The sequence below is a fragment of the Notolabrus celidotus genome, chromosome 11 (assembly GCF_009762535.1).
Source record: "Notolabrus celidotus isolate fNotCel1 chromosome 11, fNotCel1.pri, whole genome shotgun sequence".
Classification (NCBI taxonomy): Eukaryota; Metazoa; Chordata; class Actinopteri; order Labriformes; family Labridae; genus Notolabrus; species Notolabrus celidotus.
The window spans coordinates 17,990,514-18,014,419 of NC_048282.1; the positions used below are offsets into that span (position 1 = coordinate 17,990,514).

The window sequence follows — 23,906 nt, forward strand, 5'->3', positions numbered from 1 at the left end:
TCCCTCATCCTATGCTACTTTACGTTGATGATAAATTGAATGAAGCACGTTTCCGGCACCTAGTTAGCTTCTGTTGAGCTAACATAGGATGTGAGTGTAGGAGCTAGCAGAGCATGACAAGCAGGAGGAAGAAGAAGAGAAAGGATTCATCCATTTCCTCGTGTCTCCCTTCTCTTAAAAGAAGCTTCTTAGTAACACAATGTCCATGTAAAGATGCCTTTCTGTATCAAATACTCATTATAAGCTCATATGTCACAGACATGGCTCTGTGTGTTTGTGTGTGTGTATCTGTCTGACACACTGGGATGACCAGAGGCAAGGTCTGGCTGTTCGTGGCTTGACCCTTTTCTTCTTGTCATCTTTGTTACACTTCCTCTTATGGCAGGAATTTGATCCATCTGTCAGCACATGGCTTCCTGTCAGACGGCATAGAGGCCGTGTTCTTGGCATATGGTTTTTCATGTTTCAGCTGAAAAAAATGTTTTATTGCAGTAAAAGTGTGAGTCACTGCAGCGAGGGTTGAGGGGTAATGACAAGGCCTATAGTCATCCTCTCCTCTGGTGTCATAAGAAAGGTTTAGTCTGTGATGAATGACTGTCATTAATTACCCAACATGATGTATGACCTCAGCTACAGCAACCTTATACACCTGTGTAAACCTGCTATTACTAAGATTGTAGCTTCATGGCCCTGCACTGCTTCTTGTGGGTTAGATCACCCTCTGGGACCTGTGTCAGGTGTACACCTCCTACAGCACGTGTATTCTGCTCTTGTGGATGTACAGTAAATGGGTGATTGATGTTTCTATTTATTTAAATCTATAAATATCCGAACCATTCATTCATCCAAAAGCATAGTGCTAATCAACCCCTCCCCCAGAGCAGCTGTTAGCTCCAGTCCTGCTACACACTGTCCCAATCCTGACAGTCCCACTGCTTCATGGCACCTAGGCTTCATTCTTCCAGCTGAGGTGCCTGAATCCAGTCCTCATGTGCAGTGACTGTGCTCAGTCATGCTCGTAACAGTCTTAAATGGAAACATGGTCCAACAAAGGACCTACAAATCATTATTTGTATCTGACACTTGCATTCTAAAGAAGCAAATTAACCTCCATATTTACAAGCTAATAAATGTGACTTAAAACAAAGGTATCAGTGTGGATACCCTTTACAGCTAATAGCAGCCATTGTTAGGAAGTAAGTAATGAGTTAGAGAATCTGCATGATTTTTACGAGCTGACTTACCTCTAAGGTTAATTGTTATTCAGGTGTGTATCTGCCAGTATTTTGTGTGTGTGAGATGATGACATTTAATCCCATTCTACTTTTGGATTTCGGATGTTGTAGGCCACTTATTAAGAGATTAAGACTCACATTACCAGCTGATCTTTTAACAGGAGATAGATCATTGAAAGAAGTGAGCAAGATGTTGTCTAAGACAGGGGTTCTCAAACTTTTTGGAGCCAGGGACCCCTTACAGGTGAGAATTTTCCAAGGACCCCCTCATAATTGTAACATGGATTAAGCACATGCTTACTATCATTTGCACTCTTAGTTGCCCTTGGAACTATTTGTATTGTAAAATGTATCAATCTAAATACTTCAGACCTGTTCCATAGTGATAAACAGATAACACTTCAATTTGAATCAAGTAAATACCACTTGTATACTTTAAAACAGAGGGTCATTTCCTTCCCTGTGGACTCAACATGACAGAATTGATACTTTTCAAGTAATTGATCTTAAAAGCTTTCAGAAAATTAACAGTAGCAAGACTCGCATATCCCTTCAAGCCACCAAATGGTATCCTTACAATGGTATATATGCTGTTTTGATGACACAGCACAATTTTATAATTTATTAGAAATTTATTCTAATTATTTCACGGACCCCCATGCTATGGTACAAGGACCCCACTTTGAGGACCACCGGTCTAAGATATTTAGAAAGACATAGATAATAAAACTTGCTGTAATGTTGCTAAATTATTTATGCTGCAGCTGTAGTCACTTTCTCAATAGGAACTCTGAGTATTTATGGCAATGTTATAACTCAAAGATGGGACCTTTTAAGACTTTTGCAGGGACTGTGATGAAGTACTTTATAAGTCCAGTGTTTTATCTGCTGGGTTAGCCAGTTTAAAACTGTCTGATTGTTGCTTGCATAAACAATATACCCATTTATTTCTCCAGGAAATATTTTACATCACTATCTAAAAATTGTGACACACATATACCAGGATACAAGATTTTGTCCATTTTTTTCCTTATTGTAGATACCAGCCACTCTTTCTTTTTGTTTGATATTGCAGTGTATTTGAAAGGATCCTATCTATAATCCAAACTAGAATAGATTGGAGCCAGTAGAAACTCTGTCTACTTTATTTTGAATCTTATACAGTAATGCTGTTGTGAGCAGGAAGTGTTCTCTCTTGGTGGTTCATTCAAGTGCAAAAAAAGTGAGAAACATGTGAGGCATGACATTTGGATGCTGAACAAAGCAAATAAACAAACAACCATGTCCACAGGAGCCTGGTGGCCATGTTTTCTCAATGTATGTTTTAACCACATTGGTTGTCTGACAACATGGCTGGTGACTGCTCAGCTTTTCAGATAGCAGCACTAAAGCATTGAATGTACTGGAAAGACAGGGAATAAAAGTTGTCTCAATTAGCCATGAATACTTGATTGTCTCTCAGAGTTGTAGCTTCATGTAAAGTGCATGTAAAGTAAGCTGCCTCTACATGCATGCAGCATGCCATCATCCTATAAGTCATTTCCTTGAGTCTATAACTAGCCCTCCTCTGAACCAAGTGGAAATGCCTGTTCCTGGGTTGCTCGGATAAGAACACAGGGCTGCCAAAAGGCCCCTTAAAAAACAGCCCAGTTCTGCTAGCCCCCCTGTGACCATGGGGACACAATGACAACCATTCAGCTGGTCTGAGCCGCTGTGGCCAGGAGCTCTGCTGCCATTTAGGCCTTTCAGCTGAGCCCAGCCTTTGTGTGCCTGTTGGAATGAGCCTGCCTCCATAGGAAGAAGAGGGAGGGGCTGGCGGCCGGTCATACTTGAGAAGATGACATGTAGTTTGTACGACTAAGGTTGGCAGTTCACCTCTCACCCTGCCATGTCTCAGCTGGGTCTGGGGGAAGAGGTCATGTGTGGTTGTTTCCCGTAGCAATCCTACCTGCTCCACATCTCCCGCCAACTGTCCGGCTTGTTGGACCGAAGTCTAAAGGACTTTTTCTACCGCAGGAACTTTACCCCGGAACTAGGGACTTTACCCCTGAACTATGTACGTTTCGACTGGAGGAACCAGGGTCTAATATTAGTTCAGGGGTAGATAATCTCCCCCCTAAAAAGCCCCTGCTTGGGGGGTAGTACTTTTCAAAGGTCCTGGGACTTTCGGTTGAACGTAAAAGTGTTTGTGGAGTTTACACAGTTGTTGAAACACAGAGGGAGCTCCTGGGAATGCAAACTAGTTTAGTTTTTTATTAAGATTTCAAAATATTATTAATAAAAAAATTTTCTCCATACGTCACTGGCCTGATTTACACAGTCTACCCGGGACTTCAGCTCACGGTCCAAACGCAGATAACAATGGGGGCATAGGAACATTTTAGTTCCGGGGGAAAGTAGTTCTAGGGGCTAAAAGACCCCGGAACTCTTGGTCGAAATTCACCTATTGTCTCCAAATGAAACCTTTTATCATTGTCTCCTTTTTTGCCCTGGGGGAGAACAATTTATCCACAGACCAAGAGGTTAAACAATCACACACAGCTATTTGTGCAGTGTGCGGCTAAAACACAGAAGAAAGCAGTTTCTCTTTGAAACAAGTGGTTGTCTGGTTTTGTCAGAGTGAACAGGCTGCAAAGAGGGGCTCTGAGCTGTGAGCTGGGCTGTGAGGTGAGCTGTCACTAGCTTGTTGGCTGTAGCCCAAGTTTTTTAGGCAAGAATTCCTTAAGTTTTATTTTACAAGATTTTTTTTACTGCGAGCCGAATGATCCACAGCGGTCTGACCACTTCATAACAAAAAGATCACAAGACATTGAATAACATGCCTTTTGAGTGGTTCTCATACGGGTTGGGGCACCCTGAGCTGAGCTGCCATTAAAGCTGCTGTTGGTAGTCACAGAGTAAACATCTGTTCAGAGGGCAGGACTTCGAATGTCAACTCTATTCCTCCCAACCAGATTTCCTTTTAGCCCCCCAACACAGATCGGCGTGTGCAGTCATGATAGTGCCGGACTCATAACCAATTGGAGGACGTAGTAGGGGCCGCACCTTAACCAATCAGGAGGATTGGAGATTAGCTATGATTGGTAGCAAGGGGAATAATAACATTGCTAGATACAAAGGCATTGGAAAATGCAGAGATTTCGCAATAGTCTCAAATTACTCCACTTACCGATGAGTACCGATGGTATTATGACCTTTTTTCCAAACCCAGCAGAAAAAAAAGCAATGTACAGTAGCTTTAACTTCAGCTCACATTGTTTTTGTCTGATGATTAAAATCCTCCATCAGATTAATAAATTAAATCCTAAAGTGATATGGAATCTTTCATACTTGGAAAAGTTTTTATATTTGACCAACAGTTTTTGGAAGACAGATTTTCTTGCATTTTATAGTTATGCATGACACTGGTGTAAGCTGACAAGAGTTTTTCTGGCGCCCACCTGATTTGACTGAAAAACTGAGTGAGGTACAGCTCCAGTATTTCCTCTTCACCTCATTACAACATATTAGTCTTTGTTTGTGTTCATGTGGAGATTCAGCTCTCTATTTGCGTCTATGAGTACAGTAGACAGAAGCTCCAGATTATTGCCTGTAGCTTTCTAGGCCAATCATCCAGCATTCAGACGCAGCAGAAGCTGGCGTCTTTCGATGTTGTTAAGATAGACGGCCCTCAGCAGAGGATGACAGCACTGATAGGGACCCATTCAGTATCAGCTATCTCTCCTCCTGACCTGAGCCATCAGCGACAGTGTGTAGGGCAAAGCCTGGTGGATCCTCATGGAAAGACTTTCCTCCGAACCCCAGAGGAGGTTTGTGAAAACATACCACTTTTCTCACTCCCTTACTTTGAAAAAGGACAGGCAGCCTACTCTTGTTTTTCGAAGTAGTCACCCAAAGTGCTTATTTTGAGTCAGATTACAGACGTGTGATTAGACACTTCCTCAAACTCAAGGTCATTTGGTGCACAGCACTCTGTGTTTGTGAGAAGGTCTTTGCGGACACAAAAAAAGAAGTAAGGGCCTGTCACACAATCACAAAGCCAAAATCTGAACCCAAATTCTAACTCATGTCACAGCTTTTGACCCCTGCGGACCTGATAACGCTTTGTTCAGAGCGCTACCAGATATTGGTGCCTTGGTCCTGCAGAAAGGAGTGGGCAATATGTTCACAATTGGTATTGTTTTTGTTGTTATCACTGCAGTCATCTCTTCTTCTATACAGACAAGTGTTTACATTTATCTGCCTTTTTAGAGGAAATGGTAACATGCAACATATTTCCCAGGCCAAAGCAAACCAAAAGTATCACAATTACACGCTGCTTGATCACTTCCCATGGTGCTATTTACAGAAGAGTTCAGAATGACATGTTATAAAGTTAAATCCAGGTCTAAATAAAGATATATTTTTGTGCCAAGTCTCCTCAACACATTTCAACAAGCTTTTGCAACAAAGTGTACTTCTGTTTGTAGACATGATGGTTTCTGTTTCTGTTTGCACTAAGTAGTGTTGTAGTCAAGACCACATCAACCGAGACCAAGACATGTCCGAGACCAGAGCGCACCGAGACCAAGACAAGACTAAGACATTTAGGGATCGAGACCAAGTCAATACCAAGACCATATGTATCAATGAAAAATCATCATGAGAGTTAACAAAATAAAAGCCTTCTGTTTATTTTATTTAAGTTTGCTTTAAATACAATTGAAAGCAACAAACAAGGTTTGGTTTTGTCTTTGTTGCCTTTCTCTTGACGCTGTGAGAGCCTTTGGCCTCCTGAAGTTTTGTTTTTGTCTTCATAAGTTTAACTTTCGCTTTAGATGAGAGTTAAAACTGTGTTTTCTGTTGCCTGTGATCTCAGGAGAGGTAGGAGGTCATAGGGGTAAATGTGCAGGGTTGTTTTGTCAAGCCTTTCTTTTCTCATTAGTTGTGTGCATTTTTTATTTTAGATAATATTTGTAGTGTTTTTATCTGATGGGTTAGAGTTGTTGACACAGAGTGCATCAGTTGTGGTCTCAACCGGTCTTGATATAAAATACGGAGTTCGCCCAGTCCAAGACCGAGACAAGACTGAGTAAAAATGCTTTGATTCCGAGACGAGACTGAGACCCGAAATAAGTGGTCTTGAGACCAAGACCGGTCTCAAGTACTACAACACTAGCACTAGGTTAGAATCTAAAAAGCATGTTGCCTCAAAGCCAAGGCCTTAGGTCCAAGCAGATGGTGGAGTACTCTTGGCTAAATTCCTTCTTTATGTGTGTGTGAGTAGACAGTATGTTTGCACATGCAAATGCGTGTGCATGTGTCATAATACTGCTACATTGTGAATAGTTAATGATGGCTGCAGTCCCTTTTCTCTCCCAGACCTGCTGTAGGCTGAATTATTCACATGCTCTCATTAAATACCAGGACACCCTCACAGAGTGGTGTGGGAGTGGGTGTTGGTGTGTGTGGTTGGTAAGCGTGACTTCTTTACGTTCCCAAATGGTAGAAGTTGAGGCATGCATGGGAAAAAAACAGGCCAACCTTCTTTGAATGAACGCCAGGAGATATTGACATCCCACTCGTCAGCCCTCCAGACTTGCACATGTCTCACTTAGTTTCCACAGAAGATGCTTTACTTGTTGAACGAGCTCACGTGTAATGTCAGGACGGGCTGAGACAAAATGACAGATATCACCGATATGATCAAGAACAGTTTTGAACTGGTCAATCTACTTTTCTCTCCTTCTCCCTCTCTATCCTCCCTCTAGTCAAAGCGCACATACCAACTTCTATTGCCAATAGCAATAAGACGTTATTGTTTAGTACCACTAAATAGGGGAAAAGGAAGAAAGTACTCCTTACAATCTTATCAATCTTTCCACTTTCCGCTTCTCATATTTGGAATGCATCTGAAGAAATTCAGTAACCATCATACCTTCAATCTTCCCACACAAACATTAACCCTCACAAGACACATTTTTTGTTTATTTATTTTTACACATGTTTATATATATATATATTATTATCTTTTTATTTATCTATTTATTTTATGCATGAACCTCCTGAAATTAACAATTAGGACTTTGCCATCCAGCCTTATCTGTTTCATTATCATTCAGATTCAGATTCAGAATTCAGATTCAGACAACTTTATTGATCCCAAGAAAGGCAATTCATTTATAGCTTACCATAAAACAACCATACAACATTTAACATCTACAACACATCAATCATATATACATGCTACAAGTCACAAGTCAACCCTCTGGTCCCATGTACAAGTCTGTACATGGGACCAGAGGGTCTGTGGAGGACAGAATAAGTTAATGTAATACATAAATAACAGTAAAATACGACAACAATTAAAAGACAATATAATCTCTTGTCATACCAATGTTATTCAAAATGACTAAAAAGACTGCCGTCTGAGTTTAAAAGCCTGATAGCAGACGGGATAAAATACTTTTATCATTATTGATATCATATATTTATTTAGATTCCTATTATTATTATTATTATTATTATTATTATTATTATTATTATTATTATTATTATTATTATTTGGGTTTGCTGGCTTACTTTGTATAGGTTATTTCTGCTGTTTTCTTTTTTTTTTTTTAAACATCAATTGATTTTCTTTGTTTGTTTCTTTTGTTTGTTTTGTTTTGTCTTTGTTTTTGCCTTGGTTTTCCTCTTATTAATAGTATTACTATTATTACCACTTCTCTGTCTGTCTGTTTTTCTTTTTTTTTTTTAAATTGTTGTCCATATTCATGCCTTGTTTACGTGTTACTCTATCTACTATCACTTGATCCCCCTTTCTTGCAAAACACATTTCTTGCACAATAAAAATAATAATAGTAACTGGTCACAATATGTGAGAAGTTTCCTGTTAACATAAATATTCACATTTTCGCTGTTTGAGTACTACTAAGAAAACTAAACTATTGATATTTCTTCATTCATTTAGTGTGGAGCCTATAGTATCATACTAACATGATGTTATCATACAGTCATCAGAAGCAGTTTAATAGTGGTGCAGTATGGACTCATGTGTTACCGTTCTAAGTCTTTTAAGAGATCAAGAAGCAGGGACACAGTTCAAAGGTGTGTGTTAAGCCCCATTAAAGACCTTGTCCGAAGCACCTGTGCTACTAAGCATCCACTCTTCAGAGGAGTCCTTGAGCAGGACACTGTCACTGAAAGGTTTCTGTTACATGTCTGACTGGGGGCTCTGATCTTCACGTGGAAGTTCCCTTTCCTTGAGGAAAAAGTCTTTGAATAAAGGTTAACATCACATTCAATATTCCCTCCCCTTGATATGACAAACAAGCCGCTTGTGTATCTCACAGTTTGAAGAAAACAACAGTTCAGAAAAGCCTGTTTCCTGCTTGTCATAAACCTGTGAGTCACTGTAATTAGGTGTGCCCTCCTCTCCAGGGCACATCCATCTGACACAAAGTGAGGGAACCTGTTTTAACCTCCCTCCTCACTGGGCTGTTTACTGAGTTCACAGGTCCTGATGCCACCTCTGACTCACCGTAGAGAGAGAGTGAATGGAGATTTAGCAGACCCTTTCACAACACACACCTGTATTCACCTTTTAACCTACCTGTGATTACCACAGGGCTAAAGGCAGGGTTGCAGCACTGCTCTGACGGTTCATTGCGCAATCTTCCCACTCAGTGTCGGGCTGATGTGGCCTGCAGTCATTCATTCAGGTGCCATGAGTGTGACACACCAGACAATGTTGACGGATATGTCTTATGTCTCATATGCGGAATAAAGATCTTTATTGCATTGAAACAGAAACAGTAACTCTGACGGTGTTATCAGTGTTGTCAGACTGTTAGAGTGGATGCAGAGCCCCCAATGTATTGCTAGGCTATATCCACTGGCTGACAGGCCATGTGACTGTGCTAATGCTGAAGAATGCTCTTGTGAATATAAATAGACCTGGCTGGCAAGACAAATTTGCTTTCATGCCTGAGGAGGAGAAAACAAGCATCTCTTTGACACAAAAGCCCTGCCATTATTGAAGAGGAGGCCACCCTCTCAAAGTCCCAAGGAGTCACTTCTAATTGTGTGTATTTCTTTCTTGCTGAGGCCAGTGTGCCTGGTTTGTAGACAGCCGCCAGAAGCAAACTCTTCCTCACCCAACCAGCTGGCTGCTTGGATGCTACATATGGGTCACTGTTACGCCCATGGGTTGTTTGCGAAATACCATGACCTGTTGAGAACTGCTCTTTTAGGCCGATCAGCCTGCTGTCTGACCCTTGCAGAAAGTTACTATTGGTATGTTAATTGTTAAAGCTCCATAGTAGTGGTTTAGGTGGTTGTAGAATGTTAGAGGATATTTATTGCTTAAAAAATTATGCTTTAATGCTTTTTACAGTTATCCTTGCACAACTAATGCCAGCTTTCACTGTAAATCAACAAGTATTTCTTCACAGTGAATATTCTGTCAGCTTTATTGGTTGTCAAAGTCATGCTGTCATTTTTCTTTGAGCCAGGTGCAAGCAGGGAGTGTTTACAACCTCACTTGCCGAGTTCAGCTGTTTGAGTGCAAGATTTGAGTGCCAGTGGTTTGGCATGGGAAACAACAAAACACAAGAATCAGAGCCAATACAGATACTGATGGTTAAGCTAAGGGATGCACTGAAATGAAAATTCTTGTCCGAAACCAAAAATGAGGAAACCAAGGCCTAAAACCAAAACGCTGAAATAAATTGTTATGCCAATTATTAGTAGGGAGACCGGGGACAGTTGTAACACTTGCACTTGCTCCAATCGGGAACAAGTTAGGAATCACCTGAATCACTCTGCACATGCTCAGTTGTTGCTCAGGGAACGCTGCAAGAGGTGCTTGGACAGCCTGCGTTGTGTGAAATCCCATGGCGCCTTAGTAGGTGCTTGGACAGATTTGTGGTGTTGCGGTGGTACTTTACTTGACCTTTACATATCCGACAAACAGCGAGCGACTTATTTGTAAAAGCCAAAGTGTTTCCACATGCTGGACCGCAATGGTGGCTTGATAATTTCTCGCTCGCCAGCTTCTCCTCTGCCATCCGCTATGCTATGTTCTGTTGTCTGCTGGCGCATGGCGATGACGTCAAAGACAGGCAGCCTGAATTGAGTAACGTTTAACGTCTTTATCATTAAAAGTGCAAAAAAAACACATCCATATAAAGTCTGCCAAGCTTAAATCCAATGAGTTACGTCCCTACTCTAAAGAGAATGTAAAGAACACAGTGTGTTTACACAGCAGCAGGTCAGTTTCTATATATGATAGTGTGGGCCTGTGTCACAGGAAGGGCTGATGGGAAACCAGGGCTCAGTGGTGCTGCTGTATGTTCATTGAAAGTTTCCATAAGGTCACCTGCTGTCTCTGCTGGCCACTCATTGGATTGTTTTTTGGACTCATGCCTTGCGTTTGAATAGTTCTCCACTTAATTCGTGTGCTGAGCCAAATGGTTATCGAAAATACTCGGTGAGTCCTCAGGAAACCCCCTCAATGGGCTGATGTGTATCTCCCCTCTTGGCCCCTCAGAACGCATTGTGCTGGAGCTTGGCTTGTAGTCATGGACCCCTTTAATTCAATTCTCCAGAGACTGAGGTAAAACAAAGGCCATGAAAACACATCAGATAGGTGGGGCTTGGGCCTCTAAATCATGTGCAGTGAAAAGTGCAGACCTCTTGACTAGTGCAGACCCTCATAATGAATGTTCATTACCCTGAATAAAAGCAGTGGGTTTATGTTTGACACTTGGTAGGATCATAACTTCAGTTCTGGTCGGTCTTGCGTTTCTCATTTCCTGAAGATTAGCTCAAATTGGTTGTTTGCTGATCTGTGTGTTGCTGTGACAGTTGTTATGAGTATTAAGAGATTTATTTTGTCTTGCCTGCCTTGAATTAGACTCTGTTAAGATGTGTTCTGGAGCTGAAGATGGACCACATGCAGCTGTAAGCAATGACAGAATATCAACACAGTATTTCTCACCCTCTTTTTTTTATAAGGAGGATTGAGTTTAAATATAAATCCTTGTCAAAATGTTAATCCAAAGATTTTCCAACTACACTCTCCCTTGAAACTCAGACCTTAATTACACCATATACATTAACTTTGAAGAGAGATCCTGATCTAAGAGAAGATCTGTTTTTGGATGCTGAGCTCTGGCAGTGTTCCTAAATGTTATTTGTTTTTATCAGAATATCACTTTTAATTGCCTCACAGCCAAGTCTCGTACCTTCCCTTCAGTCATTACTAACTCAACTCAACTTTATTTATATAGCACCTTTCATACATACAAAACGTGCAGCCCAAAGGGCTTCACAGAATAACAGCAATGGTAAAATTATAAAAGGCATGATTATAAATAAAATACTTAAAAGTACAATAAAATCAATACAGTAAAATTAATAAAATAAGTAATAGTGGAAAGAAAAGTTAAAAAATAAGGTAGCGTTAACAAAATCGGATGAGAAATAAATAGATAAATAAATAATTAAATAAGATAAATAAATGTTAAAGCAATGATTCAAATCATAATGATTAAAATAATAATACAAATAGTAATAAAATAATAATGCAGTCCAGGGCTAAAAATAAATGAATTAAAAGCTAGATTAAAAAGGTAAGTCTTAAGTTTACTTTTAAAAACACAGAGATCTCACCGTTTTAATGTCCAGAGGCAGAGAGTTCCAAAGCTCAGGGGCGTAAAAACAGCTGCTAAGGACATCACACCCCATCGGCTCACTGATCAAACATTCTTTTATTCATTTTTTTTTTTATTATTTATGACTTAATTCTGAGAGGACAGGACGGTGGATGGAGCAGGACACTGGGAGAAAGAGTGGGGAATGACATGGGAGAGGGCTGCAGGTTGGGAGCGTTCCTGGGTCGCCTGTTTCAGGACTATATTCTCTGGGGCGTGTAACGGGTACCCCAAAACACACATTTAACTTACCAATAAATGAGCAAAGATCCCTCAGGTTGGTACACATAAGAACACCATCCCCACTGTCAAACATGGTGGTGGGAACCTAATGCTTTGGACCAGGGAACCTAATCACAGTAAACAGCACCATGAAAAAAGCACAGATTCTCACTAACAACATCAAGCAGTCTGCAGAGAAACTTGGCATTTGGCACCAGAGGACATTTCAGCACGACAACAACCCAAAACACAGCAAAAGTGGTGAAGAAAAGGTTAGCGGACAAAAACATGAATGTTTTGCAGTGGCCCAGCCAGAGTCCTGACTTGAATCCAATTGAGAATCTGTGGAGGTAGCTAAAGATCAGGGGGATGGCAAGGAGACCCTCCAACCTGAAAGAGTTGGAGCTCACCGCTAAAGATGAATGGGCACAAATACCAGTGGAGAGATGCAAAATGCTGGTCAGCAATTATAGGAAGTGTTTGATTGCTGTAAATAGCCAATAAAGGCTTTTCTATTGATTATTGAGAAGGGTATGAATCATTTTGGACATGCCACGTTTTGTTCAAATATAAATAAAAGCTGAGAAATATTTTTTTCCACAATGATGCCTCTTGTATATTGTCTTATGTGTGTCATTTCCAATCAAGAAAAAAATGTACTGGTTGTATAAAAGTAACTTTAAGTCAAAATCTGCCAGGGGTATGAATAATTTCAGGCTTAACTGTAAATACTAGTGGTGGGCAAATTAAGCTTCATGAATGTTTTCTTGTGTTTGTTGAGCCCTCTAGATGGCGCTCTCTGTTCAACAAAGGGTTGAAAGCACACTGAATTGCCTTTCATTGAGCCTTTATTTTTAAACCAAGAGCGCCATCTAGACGAGTCAAAAAATACAACTAATGGTTCATGAAGCTTCATTTGCGCATCACTACTAAATACCTATCAAAAATATTAAAAACAAGCCTAGTGAAATTTCAAAAACAAAAAAAAAACCAAGCAAATAATTAGTGAGGCCTCCATTTTAATCCTGGTTCTGGTCATGTTCAGATTGCTCTATCCTCCATTTTAATCATAGAATAAGATTTGAATGTAAACAAGCAGTGTAACGGTGTCACAGTGTCACAGTGTCACATGGACGGAACCTGCAGCTTAGAATGTGTCATTGTGACTCAAAGACCAAAGGACAGGTCTTTTCTATATATGAGGGCAACTGACCAGACAACTGGATCATTTCAAACCTTTCCAAGAGAGACAGAGAGAGAAAACTGACAGAGCCATACAACATGCAAGTGAAAACGCACTCAAGAAACCTCAACGGGAACAAGAGGTCCTTTAGAGGAGGAGCTGCGCAGAGCAACATGATAAAGGCCACAAACCTGCACAGGAGGTGTTGTTGGAGTTTGTCCACCTCCGAACTCCAACAAGATGTGCATCAGCTCAATCAGATGCTGATTAGAGAGAAGGACCAAGGCTATAGAGAGAAGATGGAGAGGATGCTCAAGAGTAAAGACTTGGATATCACCAAGAAACAACTGAAGAAAGAGAGACAACTCAAAATGACATTCATCAACAGGTGCAAATATCTGGAGGGACTCCTGGGTGACAACACAGGAGAGAATTCTCTCATGCACTTGGGGAACACCAACAAAATAAAGAAGACCTCCAATGGCTTTGAAGCAATGCAAGAAGACCCCTTGACCAGCAATAAGGTCTTAGCAGATCTCCAGGCAGAGGTGAACAAGAACAAACTACTGCAAGAAGAACTGGACAAGGTCTCAGCAGATCTCCAGGCAGAGGTGAACAAGAACAAACCACTGCAAGAAGAACTGGACAAGGTCAAAGCTGCTCACCATGAGATGGGTGTCAGGTACAAAGATGACATGCTCAGTGCTATGCAGATGATGAAGACCCTCAAATGTGAAATTCAGTTACAAATGGAGGTGCACGCTGACCTGGTGCAAGACCATGCTGACTTAACATCTCTAACATTGGATAATACTCTCTGTCAAGAGATGTTAGAGGAGAACAAGGGGCTTCACGCTGAGATCCAAAGTACCAGGCAGCAGATGGAGACCCTTCAGTGTGAGCTTCAGAAGATCCAGACTCAAGCTGACAACGTGTCTCATGACAACGATGCCCTCGCAGCTTTGACAGTGGAGCACAAAGCAATCTGTGAGGAAATGGCAGAGGTGAAACAGAGCTATGAAAACGACATGATCAGTGCTAGGCAAATGGTGGAAGCCCTTCAGCTTGAGCTTCAAGAACAAAGGCAGGCTCAAGCTGACAAAGTGTCCTCAGAGCAGTCCGTCATCATGACCTTAAAGGCTGAACACCATGCCACATGTCAGAAGATGGCTGACCTGCAGAAGAGTGCCCTCCAAAAAGAGCAGACAATGGTGAAAGAGCTGGAGAGAGTCAACACTCAGCTTGATGCCCAGAAAGACTACGAGGAGCTCAAAGAGCTGAAGACCACGGGCGTGGGGGTTTTCAGAGCAGCAATTCTGGAGGAGAGGAACAAAGTCAGCAAACTCCTAGAGTACCTGGAGAGGTACGAAGCGACACACCAGGAGCTGAATGACAAGTACACATCTGAAGTACTTAGTTTCCGACAGCAGGCTGAGAACCAGAAGCAGAAGTTTGAAACCGAGACAAAATCTTACTCTGACAAGCTGACACAAAGCCAACAGCACATCTCCCACCTGAGGGCCGAACAGGACGCCCTACGCCAGCACTGCCAACAGATGGAGAGCTTCTACCTGAGGAAGATGAATGAGTTGGGCTCTCAGCTCCAACTTAAAACTGAGCCATGACTTTGGGTTTACTCCCAAACATCACAACAATAAAAATATAAAATGCATATAAAGTTATACTCTGTGGTGAAAATTCTTACCTGATGTCCAATATAAATCTGTGTCACAACATTTACAAAAACTACAATAGAGCTGAAGTCGGTAGTAATTATGTATTTATTTGTGGTATGTCCTGGTTTTGTAGGTTTCAGGTGCTTTTGGTATTCAAGTCAGGCAGAGTTATGAACCCACAGATCAAAGCTAAAAATAATTTTGCTTGATTTCCAAAAAAATGTTATAATCTAGAAAACACTTAAATAGCAATTAATTTATCCACCATTGAGACTAGTATTAAACACACGCATCATATTGGATTAGTCTCACATTGCCCAAAATTCATTTTACTGATTAGAACATGAACGCACCACAATGTAACTCAATACAACCTCCGTTAACATCAGCTGTCAGCTCCGCAGCTCTGTTGGCCGGTTCTTGTGTGAGACCATAGACTGTATAAAATATGGACGTAGTATCCATGGCGTCACCCATCTGTTTTTGAAGAGCTGTTTTGAGGTCAATCGTCGGGGGCAGCCGTATTGCTGCTGTTGAGCAATTTAGGCGTAAAGAGGCGGGCTTTGAGTCTCCTAGCCAACAGCTACAGTGTTCCCGCCTGTCAATCAAGTCAGCTGTGCCTCTCATTAGAAGTATCTAATATCAGTATCTTCGAAATTGCCCTGTTTGAAAAAGTTCACCCCCCCTACAGTGTGCGCTGATTGAGAAATGAGCTATACAGACTACACTCGCCATTTTTAGCAGGCTGTAAACATGTTTATTTCTGCTGTAAAGATCTGCTTTTTTGAATTGGTGTGTATGTGGTTTCCGGTACTTCCGGAGCCATCCTCAAGTGGATCCTCGATGAACTGCAGCTTTTAGCTCTTCTGCATTGGACTCATATTTTTAGACCGGAGGTTGCAGCTTGCTGCGAACACACGAGAAACATTTAAAAGGGAAGCATTCGAGGACCTCAGTGATCGGGTTGGAACATAAAATGACAGGAGATCAGTGATGTATGGAGGAGCAAGGCTGTTAAGAGCTTTAAAAACAAGTAAAATAACTTTAAAAATCAATTCAAATCAAATCATTCCCCTACCTGACTGAGTCATAGGGATCAGCTTGTTGCTAACATTACCTCATGACCACTCCCCTGTGTGACCTTGCCCCCTCAGTTCCACATGAAGTGACATGTTTTTGCTGACACAGAGCTTTATGTTTTCGACTCCTCTGACAGGCATTTCTACCACATTTTTCAACAGCCTTACACTTGCCTGCACCATTGCACCTGGTTGAATGTCCCCACAGATTCAGATCCATCATTGTCCATGCGGTAATACATTCTCATGCTGATGACAGCCAGTTTAATGACTGTGATAGTGGGTAGTGGGAAGTCAGGACAGTGAGCTGTCTACAGAGTAGAAATCAGGCTAGGAGGCCTTTGAGGTTTCAATATCAGCTGCAGACTCAACAATTGGGATGTGTGTGTTCCTCAAAGGCAATTCATGGCTTGTTAAGAGCTTATAATATTGATTTATGAGTCAGCTGGCTGGTTAACATTCTTCTCTCTGCATTAATGTCCTCTCTTAACCCATCATCCAGCTATTAAACAGAGTCAGATTGCGTATTTTGCAATATGATAGCAATGATGAACCATAAGAGGTATCACTAAGTCCACATTCAGAAGGAAAATGTTTGACATTATGTTTTTTGTGTTAACTCTCACCACATTTGGGTTCTGACTAGGGATGTTCGCAATTAATCCAGAATCGATTAATTGATAAGAACTTACTCGAACACATTTTTGTGTTTCCATTTTCTATCACGTGGAACAAACATCATGTGGTCTCATATTTGGTTCAGCTATCAGGGAGGGGAGGTGTTTTAAGTTTAAAGCATGTTTCGATGTGAATCAGCTGACTGAAGGTGTTGCGCACAGCGGAGACGCTCAGCTGGAGGCTGCGGCTGAGTGACCGGTCTCCATGAGCGCTTATTTTCTCCGCCACCGGACTGATTATGACCCGGTTGCACTCCCGGCTGACACCTGACCGCGTTCACATGCTTATTTTTCTCACTAAGAACGAGTAGACTGAAACTGGACACTGTGAGTCTGAAATATGTTTCTGTTCAGTTCCCTTGTTGAAGCCTGAGTGTTCGCTTTTATGACTGTGTCCTAGGAGATTATAAGCCTGCTCCACACGTTGATAAACGGTGTGTTTAACATTTTGAACACCTCAATACGATCTGTAGCTGTTTCATACCGTCAGTTATATACTCTGTGTCATGAAGGAAAATTTGATTTAGGGGGAAATAACGCATTTGACATAGAAAACTTTTTACGTTTATTATTATACAATAATTGATTGTTTACATTTCCAAAAACAGATCAAGGAGAATACTTGAAATGTACATCCCTAATTTAAAGAGATTTACCTTATTTGTTTTAATATTTAATACTTTCATTTGGGAATCGTTCACTTTACATTTCTCTATAATTGTTCTGAAATTTGCCAGCAAGGTATTTTTGTGCGCTCATTTTTAGTTTTTTGCAAGGTACTGAAAAAAGTGTGCAGTGTTTTTATTTGAGTTACAACACAACTTAAAAATGAAAAAAAGATGACTTTGTTTATAAAGAAATATAAGAGACAAAATAAAGATTGCAACTGTCCATATCTGAGAATTGAAATAAAATAATAGTTATTTCAATTTTTAGTTCATCCTCTTTTCTCGAAAATCGTGAGTGAATCGTATCGTGGACCAAAAATCGGGATTCGAATCGAAGCTTGGGTTGAGTGTATCCTTACATCCCTATTTACAATCTATGGTTCTGACACTAAGAGGAACAGATAGCTTAGCTGATGTACAAGGGTCAGTGAACCACAGGGCAGGTCTGTCCTCACAGCTAACCCCCTATATCTCTTAACTACAACAATGCTGCAGTGTAAGCTGACACCTCTCACTCACTTTCACTGCTGAACATACTGTGGTTACCTGGCAATGCAAAGCAGTGTCATGAAGGTTACAGGCCAGGATGCTGTTTACATCATGTGGTCTAAATGGACTTTATTTTGTTCGGTCTGAGTCTTCACAGTGTTCTGAATAAAGTCGGAGTCAGACTGACCTGGTAACACCGCCCTCATGGTCAAAATGAAGTAAGTGATAAGAGACTCATAGAGCTCAGTTTACTGTGTGGGATCGACTGTTTCAACAGACTTTTGGCAAACTTGTCATTTCACACAAGAGCACAGGTGTTAATTATTACACTATTGATGGCTTTGTTCTATACAAGTGTTTCAGTAACTGATGACTGTGTGACGGGCCTCCAGCATACATCATTCTATGTGATAATTGTGGTTATGCTGAGTAGTGTATTGTAACTTAGTAAGCTTAAGATGAGTTGGTTTTTAAACTTTACACAGATTGAAGGTCTCTGTTATCCATTGCTTTCAAACTATAAGCTAGGCTAACAGTCTTAGGGCTCCAGCTTCACACATACAGGTTCCAGAGCTGAATCATTGTTCTCATATTTTTCTTGGCAAGAAAAGCACAAAAGTGCAAATAATTAAACTATCCGGATATATGATTTGATTCCAGTGTGTCTAAATCTGGTTGCTGACTATTTTTTTGAGTGATTTTGACATCGGCCATATTTTAGCTGTTGTTTGCCGTGCAGTGTACATGGGGGCACTGGCCTGATCATGACCCGATTGGCTGCTTCCGACTGGTTGGATGATTTTCTGGCACGTCAGAAATTTTGGTTGGCTGAGTGTGCACCCTTGTGCTGTGATAGCAGAACTATGAACTGATTCCCCAACTTTAAGACCTGATTTCAGTCTAAAAGCACCATGGCAACATGTCGGGTGATGGGGATAACTGAAATACATATGAATATACAACAATCCTGTACCTCATTGACCTCCTCCAAAGAAAAATACCCACCCGTAGTCTCAGGTCCTCCTCTTCCATCCAACTCACCCTCTCACCTGCTTGCTTGACCACCATGGGGTCGAGAGCCTTCAGCTGCTCGGCCCCCCGCCTCTGAAACTCTCTTCCCCTGGATGTACAAAATTCCACCTCTCCCACTACCTTCAAATCCCGCCTAAAAACTCACCTTTTCCGCCAAGCATACTCACTCTAATCTGTCTCTTTGGGACTGGAATAACTTCCCCTCCCTTTTCTTTTTTCTAGTATTGTATCTTTATTCTAATGTATGTATTTATTTACTATTGAGTGTTGCTTTTATTATTGCTATGTTTTAAGGTGACCTTGAGTGTCCAGAAAGGTGCCTATAAATAAAATGAGTTATTATTATTAAATTATTATTATTAATCAGCCTTAGCATCATGAATAACCTGTCTAAAGCAATCTAACAGAACAGCTCTAAGTCTGATTCTATTTTTACCAAGATTCTACGTTTTCATTTTTTTGTTGACATATCAGGACAAAGGCTCAGGCGGTAATAAGAACATTATCAACAGCTCATTTTTAAGAAGTCACATCACACTGACCCCCTTGAGCTGGATCATGTAAACTGATGAAACCAGCTGTTAAGGATGTGATTTATCTCCCTTATATCTGAGCTTAAAGTACTAAGAAGGGTCAAGTGTCCCCTATTCATGAACCATTCATCAACCATATGATTGGTTTGATTGCACTGATTGTAGAGAGACTGTTATGCCACTCTAAATGAACAATAATCTATTAGGAAAGCTAGCTAATGTAGCCGAAAATATCTGTATGTTTTGGCCTCAAACACACCACCTGTTAGCTAGCAGCCCATTGTTGCTTTAGTGTACTTAAGGGCAACCTGTAGGGTAAACTATATTAACCTTTGCTGCTTACTAACATGCAGCCTGCTTGTGTTTGTGTGACGTCAGTCGTATGACTCAGAAATGAGACAGTTGTTCTTATCACCTCAAGAAATGATGCGCTCTGAATGTTTCTATAAAACAGCTTTTACTGGCGATATTGTACCATCGCTGATAGTAGTTCCAAGAAGAACTGTTACTGCAAGTTACTGAATGAAACAACAGAAGCATTTACTGTTCAGTCTGGATTTCTCAATGAGCCAAAAGTAGAAAATTTCTGAAGTAGAAACAAGATTTCAAAGCTGCGACTCTATCTCTTAACCCCACTGCACAAACACTGTCTGCTCAAGAATGCTTCCTCTGCCAATATCAAAGGCAGGATTCAACCAGAGTCATTCAGGGAAGCACTCAAACAAGATGTGAAGACTTTATAGTCTTAGAAGTAACTTTAATTTTAATTGTTTGGCAAAAACAACTTTAGGATGCTGACCATCCAGACTGATTCTTCATCGGCTAAGGAAATGGATTGTTCTTCTTCTTCTTCCAGTTCATACTCTTCAGAATCTGAAATTTGATCTGAGTAGCACTTAGGTCACGATTGACCTGAAGTGTTTTCATCTTGTTCAGGATGGTCTGGTCTGATGATACCATTAGGTGCTTGAGTCAGGGAGGGTGATATTAAAATGTGTGCAGCATGTGTAGGTGTGTCAGTTGCTGTGTAGGCTATGCACCTGCTCTGATATGACGAATGAGATGAAAGAAAGTGAGTTGGTGTCATGTACAGGGTACAGCTTTTGTGTAAGCACATTGGGAGCTGCTGGTTCTTTGTCTTTCGGTTTTGGTCTGTATGTTTCCTGTAAGTCCTGTAACTGCACCTAGACCACCCTTTAGGGTTTCACTTGCAGTTTTCAGTACTCCACCTTCAGGCTTTTCTGTACTTCACCTTGTATCACATCCTCTGCACGGCTAACTTATATATGGGTAGTCACAAGAGATACACAGCCTTGAACTCTAAGCTTTGAGACCACATCGATTTTTTTTCACTTGAACTGATCAGTGCTAACGGGCAAATCTCAGTGCAAGTGTTGTCATCCTCATCAGTGAGGAGAAGAAAAGGTCTGCACAGCAACTAATACACTTTGACAGAATGTTTGTGGAAGCCAAAACCCCCCAAATAATAACCCCAAAAATGAAAAGAAATTACACATAAGGGACATTCCTCTAACATCAGTTTATTTTACAGTGTTTGATCAGATCAAAAATAGTTAACTTGTTGACCTTCATGACATTAAGTGGACCAACCTGATCTGTCACTACCAAATAAAGATTTCAAATATAGCTCAAAGAACGGCGTCCTCATAGCATGAGCCAATTGTTACAGATGTGCTGAAGGATCTGGTTGAAGGTGCTGGACAGAAAACATGAACTTATAAATCACAAAAACACTTAGAGTGATATCAAAAAAATCATGTGATGCTTAACTCTGATCATTAAGATCTGATAGTTCAGTTAAGACCTGCAGAATCCTGCCTGGGAGAAGGCCTACATTTCTTTTTCCAATATCCAGAGAAATGACACTCCCTTAAGTCTGATTAATCATACTTTGTCTGCCCCATGCAGCAGGGGCTGACTCAATTTTGTGTAATATTGTGTGATTTACATATACACCATCTCTATTTTTTCTTAGTTTACTGTGTAGAATATCGCAATATATCACAATACTGTGATATCGTGATATATCGTGACGCGTATCGTATCGTCAGGTTCTTGGCAATACTCACCCCTAGGCTAACGCGGACATGAGCATCACATACTTCTGCGTCGATGTGTCCGTGTCGCCGTACCCGCTGAAACGCTTAAGGGCAGTGTGGTCTCTCTGATAGCCGCTCGCCTGCTTCCGGCCCTGCTACGATCTCTGTTTACTTAACCACAGCGATTCAGAGCGTGTTATGATAATCTACAGCTGATACATGTTGCTGTTATCATACAGACATGATTACATGAAGAATAGAGAGGAGGAGATGAAATACATGGCTGATGTGAGGCCGATGAGCAGGGATCCCTGAAGTGCTGTAAATGCAGGAAATACAAGCCGCCGAGCGGACCAACCACATTGTGTCGATTCTACGCGTCGTTACATTTTGGAGGAGGTGCAGGTCAGCTATGTGCGTAGGCCTCTGTGTAGGTACGGGAGCTATGCGGACCCCCGGCGTCGGCTACGCCGGTGATTTGACGCAGAAGTATAAATCAGCCTTTAGCCTTTTCTCAGCTGGCTGGCAGATTTCTTCTTCCATCCAGGGATCACTTCATCTGTGCTGTCTGCCTGAAAACCCCCACATGGGGCAGCCAGGTCCCAGAGGATTTGTAGGCCTGCTTTTGGAGTGGAAAACATTGGACCTGGGGGTGGGAGGCTTTTGTGTGAATGTTTCAATCTCCATCCAGACATGAACTACATACCCTCTGTGTGAGGTGTCTTTGCAGCTGCTGTCACGCTGAGGCTTCTGGATGAAATTCAGTTTTCTGTAAATGATCAAGCTCTTATACCTCAGAAAACCTAATGTCAAAATGTTGCCCATTACTTTTTAGTCTTCCACTGTAGGAATGACATCTTAACCCAACAAGTTAAAAACAAAACAGAAACTTGATTGAGGCTGTCTTTTGTTTAAACAGTGTGTTTACAATTTGACTGCAACTAATGCTGGATGCAAAACTTGCAGCACAAGTGAGGGTTAAATTCACAATCAGATGACCAAGATGTCTCCACAATGTGTAAGCTTAATTCTTTTTTAACATGTGGTAATAATTTAACCATGATGAAAATAGTTCTAATCTGACGTCTTGTCCTGTGTATTGAAGCCCAATTCTACCATTAAAACAAAACAGAGACTTAGCCTTGATGGGAAAAAAATCCCAAATGATAAGTTATTATTTTGAGATATATATTACTATATTGACTTTTTATCTCGCAATTATCACTCTCTGTATTGTAACAAAGACTTTATGTTTGTTTATGACTTTGTTTGTTTTTCATCTAGGCTTAGTCTTCACTTATTTTCTTACACACTGACAGAAACAGCCTTTACATCCAGTGGAGACGAGTACATTGAAAGGCTAATTGTTTCAGCTTTCGTTCAGAGTGTAAAAAGATTTGAAAAGAAAGATCTATCAAACATGACTGTAAGTCTACAGTAGATGGGAATGTGCATTTTGTCTGAGCTTACTGCTGTAATTTCAGAGCATGAACTCTTGAAACAAGCCTCCAGCTTCTACTTCACCCAGCGACCAGGTGCAGTTTAAGGCTTCGGTGACACTCATTCATTTGCGTTTCCTGCTGAGTGCTATTTAGCCATGTTCTCAGCACAGTCTGCCCCTTGTTTTTGTGTTTCTACTCAGAGTCTCTATAAATAAGATCCTGTGGGTGACGTTAGTTCCTCTCACATCCCCTGTGTTTATGTGTGTATTTACATGTAAATGTGTGTACTGTGGCTGCTGCTGAGAGTATTTCTTTCTGTGCTCTGCGTGCCTCCTCGCTGTCTTCTGCTCACTGAGACCCTACGGGAGAATAGCTTTCTTTTATTTGTTGGTGTCTGTTTCTTGTGAGAGTTGTATCAGTGTTGTATGTTAGCATCACATTTACCACGGACAATACGGCGCTGATCAACAAAGACAGCTTTGTGCAGATTGAACCAGTATCACTGGCTGAAGGCCCGACCATGACCTCACAGGGTTAGAGACAGTCCTCCACAGCAGACTAGCCTCAATTTAAATGCTTTTTGTCATTTATCTCCTTAGTACATCCACACAAATGCCCAGACAGGGCTATGTAATCTATTAGGTTATCTGTAATCTGAGATTACAGATTAGGATCAAGCAAAAAATGCAAACGCTACAGGATTCTTACAGCGTGAAAGCTAGGTTTTATACACACCACTACTATCTGTGTAATCCAGGTGGTCGTGCTCACTGAGCAATGTGTGCAGCCATGTTTGTGAGTAGCCTGTGTGACATGTAGGTGCCTGTGCTTATGCAGGGAGAGGAATCGATACTGTGAAGCAAGAGGAAATTGTGGGTTGGAGAAACGGTTATGTCGCTTCCTTCTAGAGCTG

General features: G+C 41.1%; 2 protein-coding genes across 3 annotated transcripts in view; both read left to right on the forward strand.

The window, feature by feature from the left end:
- dip2ba (disco-interacting protein 2 homolog Ba) overlaps positions 1-23,906 on the forward strand; it is a 61,673-nt gene that overhangs the window by 450 nt on the left and 37,317 nt on the right. The gene's annotated exons all lie outside the window — the stretch shown is intronic.
- Positions 13,341-15,019, forward strand: LOC117821416 (interaptin-like). The gene is made up of 2 exons (XM_034695665.1): positions 13,341-13,924; positions 13,988-15,019. Exons 1-2 carry the CDS (start codon positions 13,436-13,438, stop codon positions 14,960-14,962), a joined length of 1,464 nt encoding a protein of 487 aa, XP_034551556.1. The 5' UTR covers positions 13,341-13,435; the 3' UTR covers positions 14,963-15,019.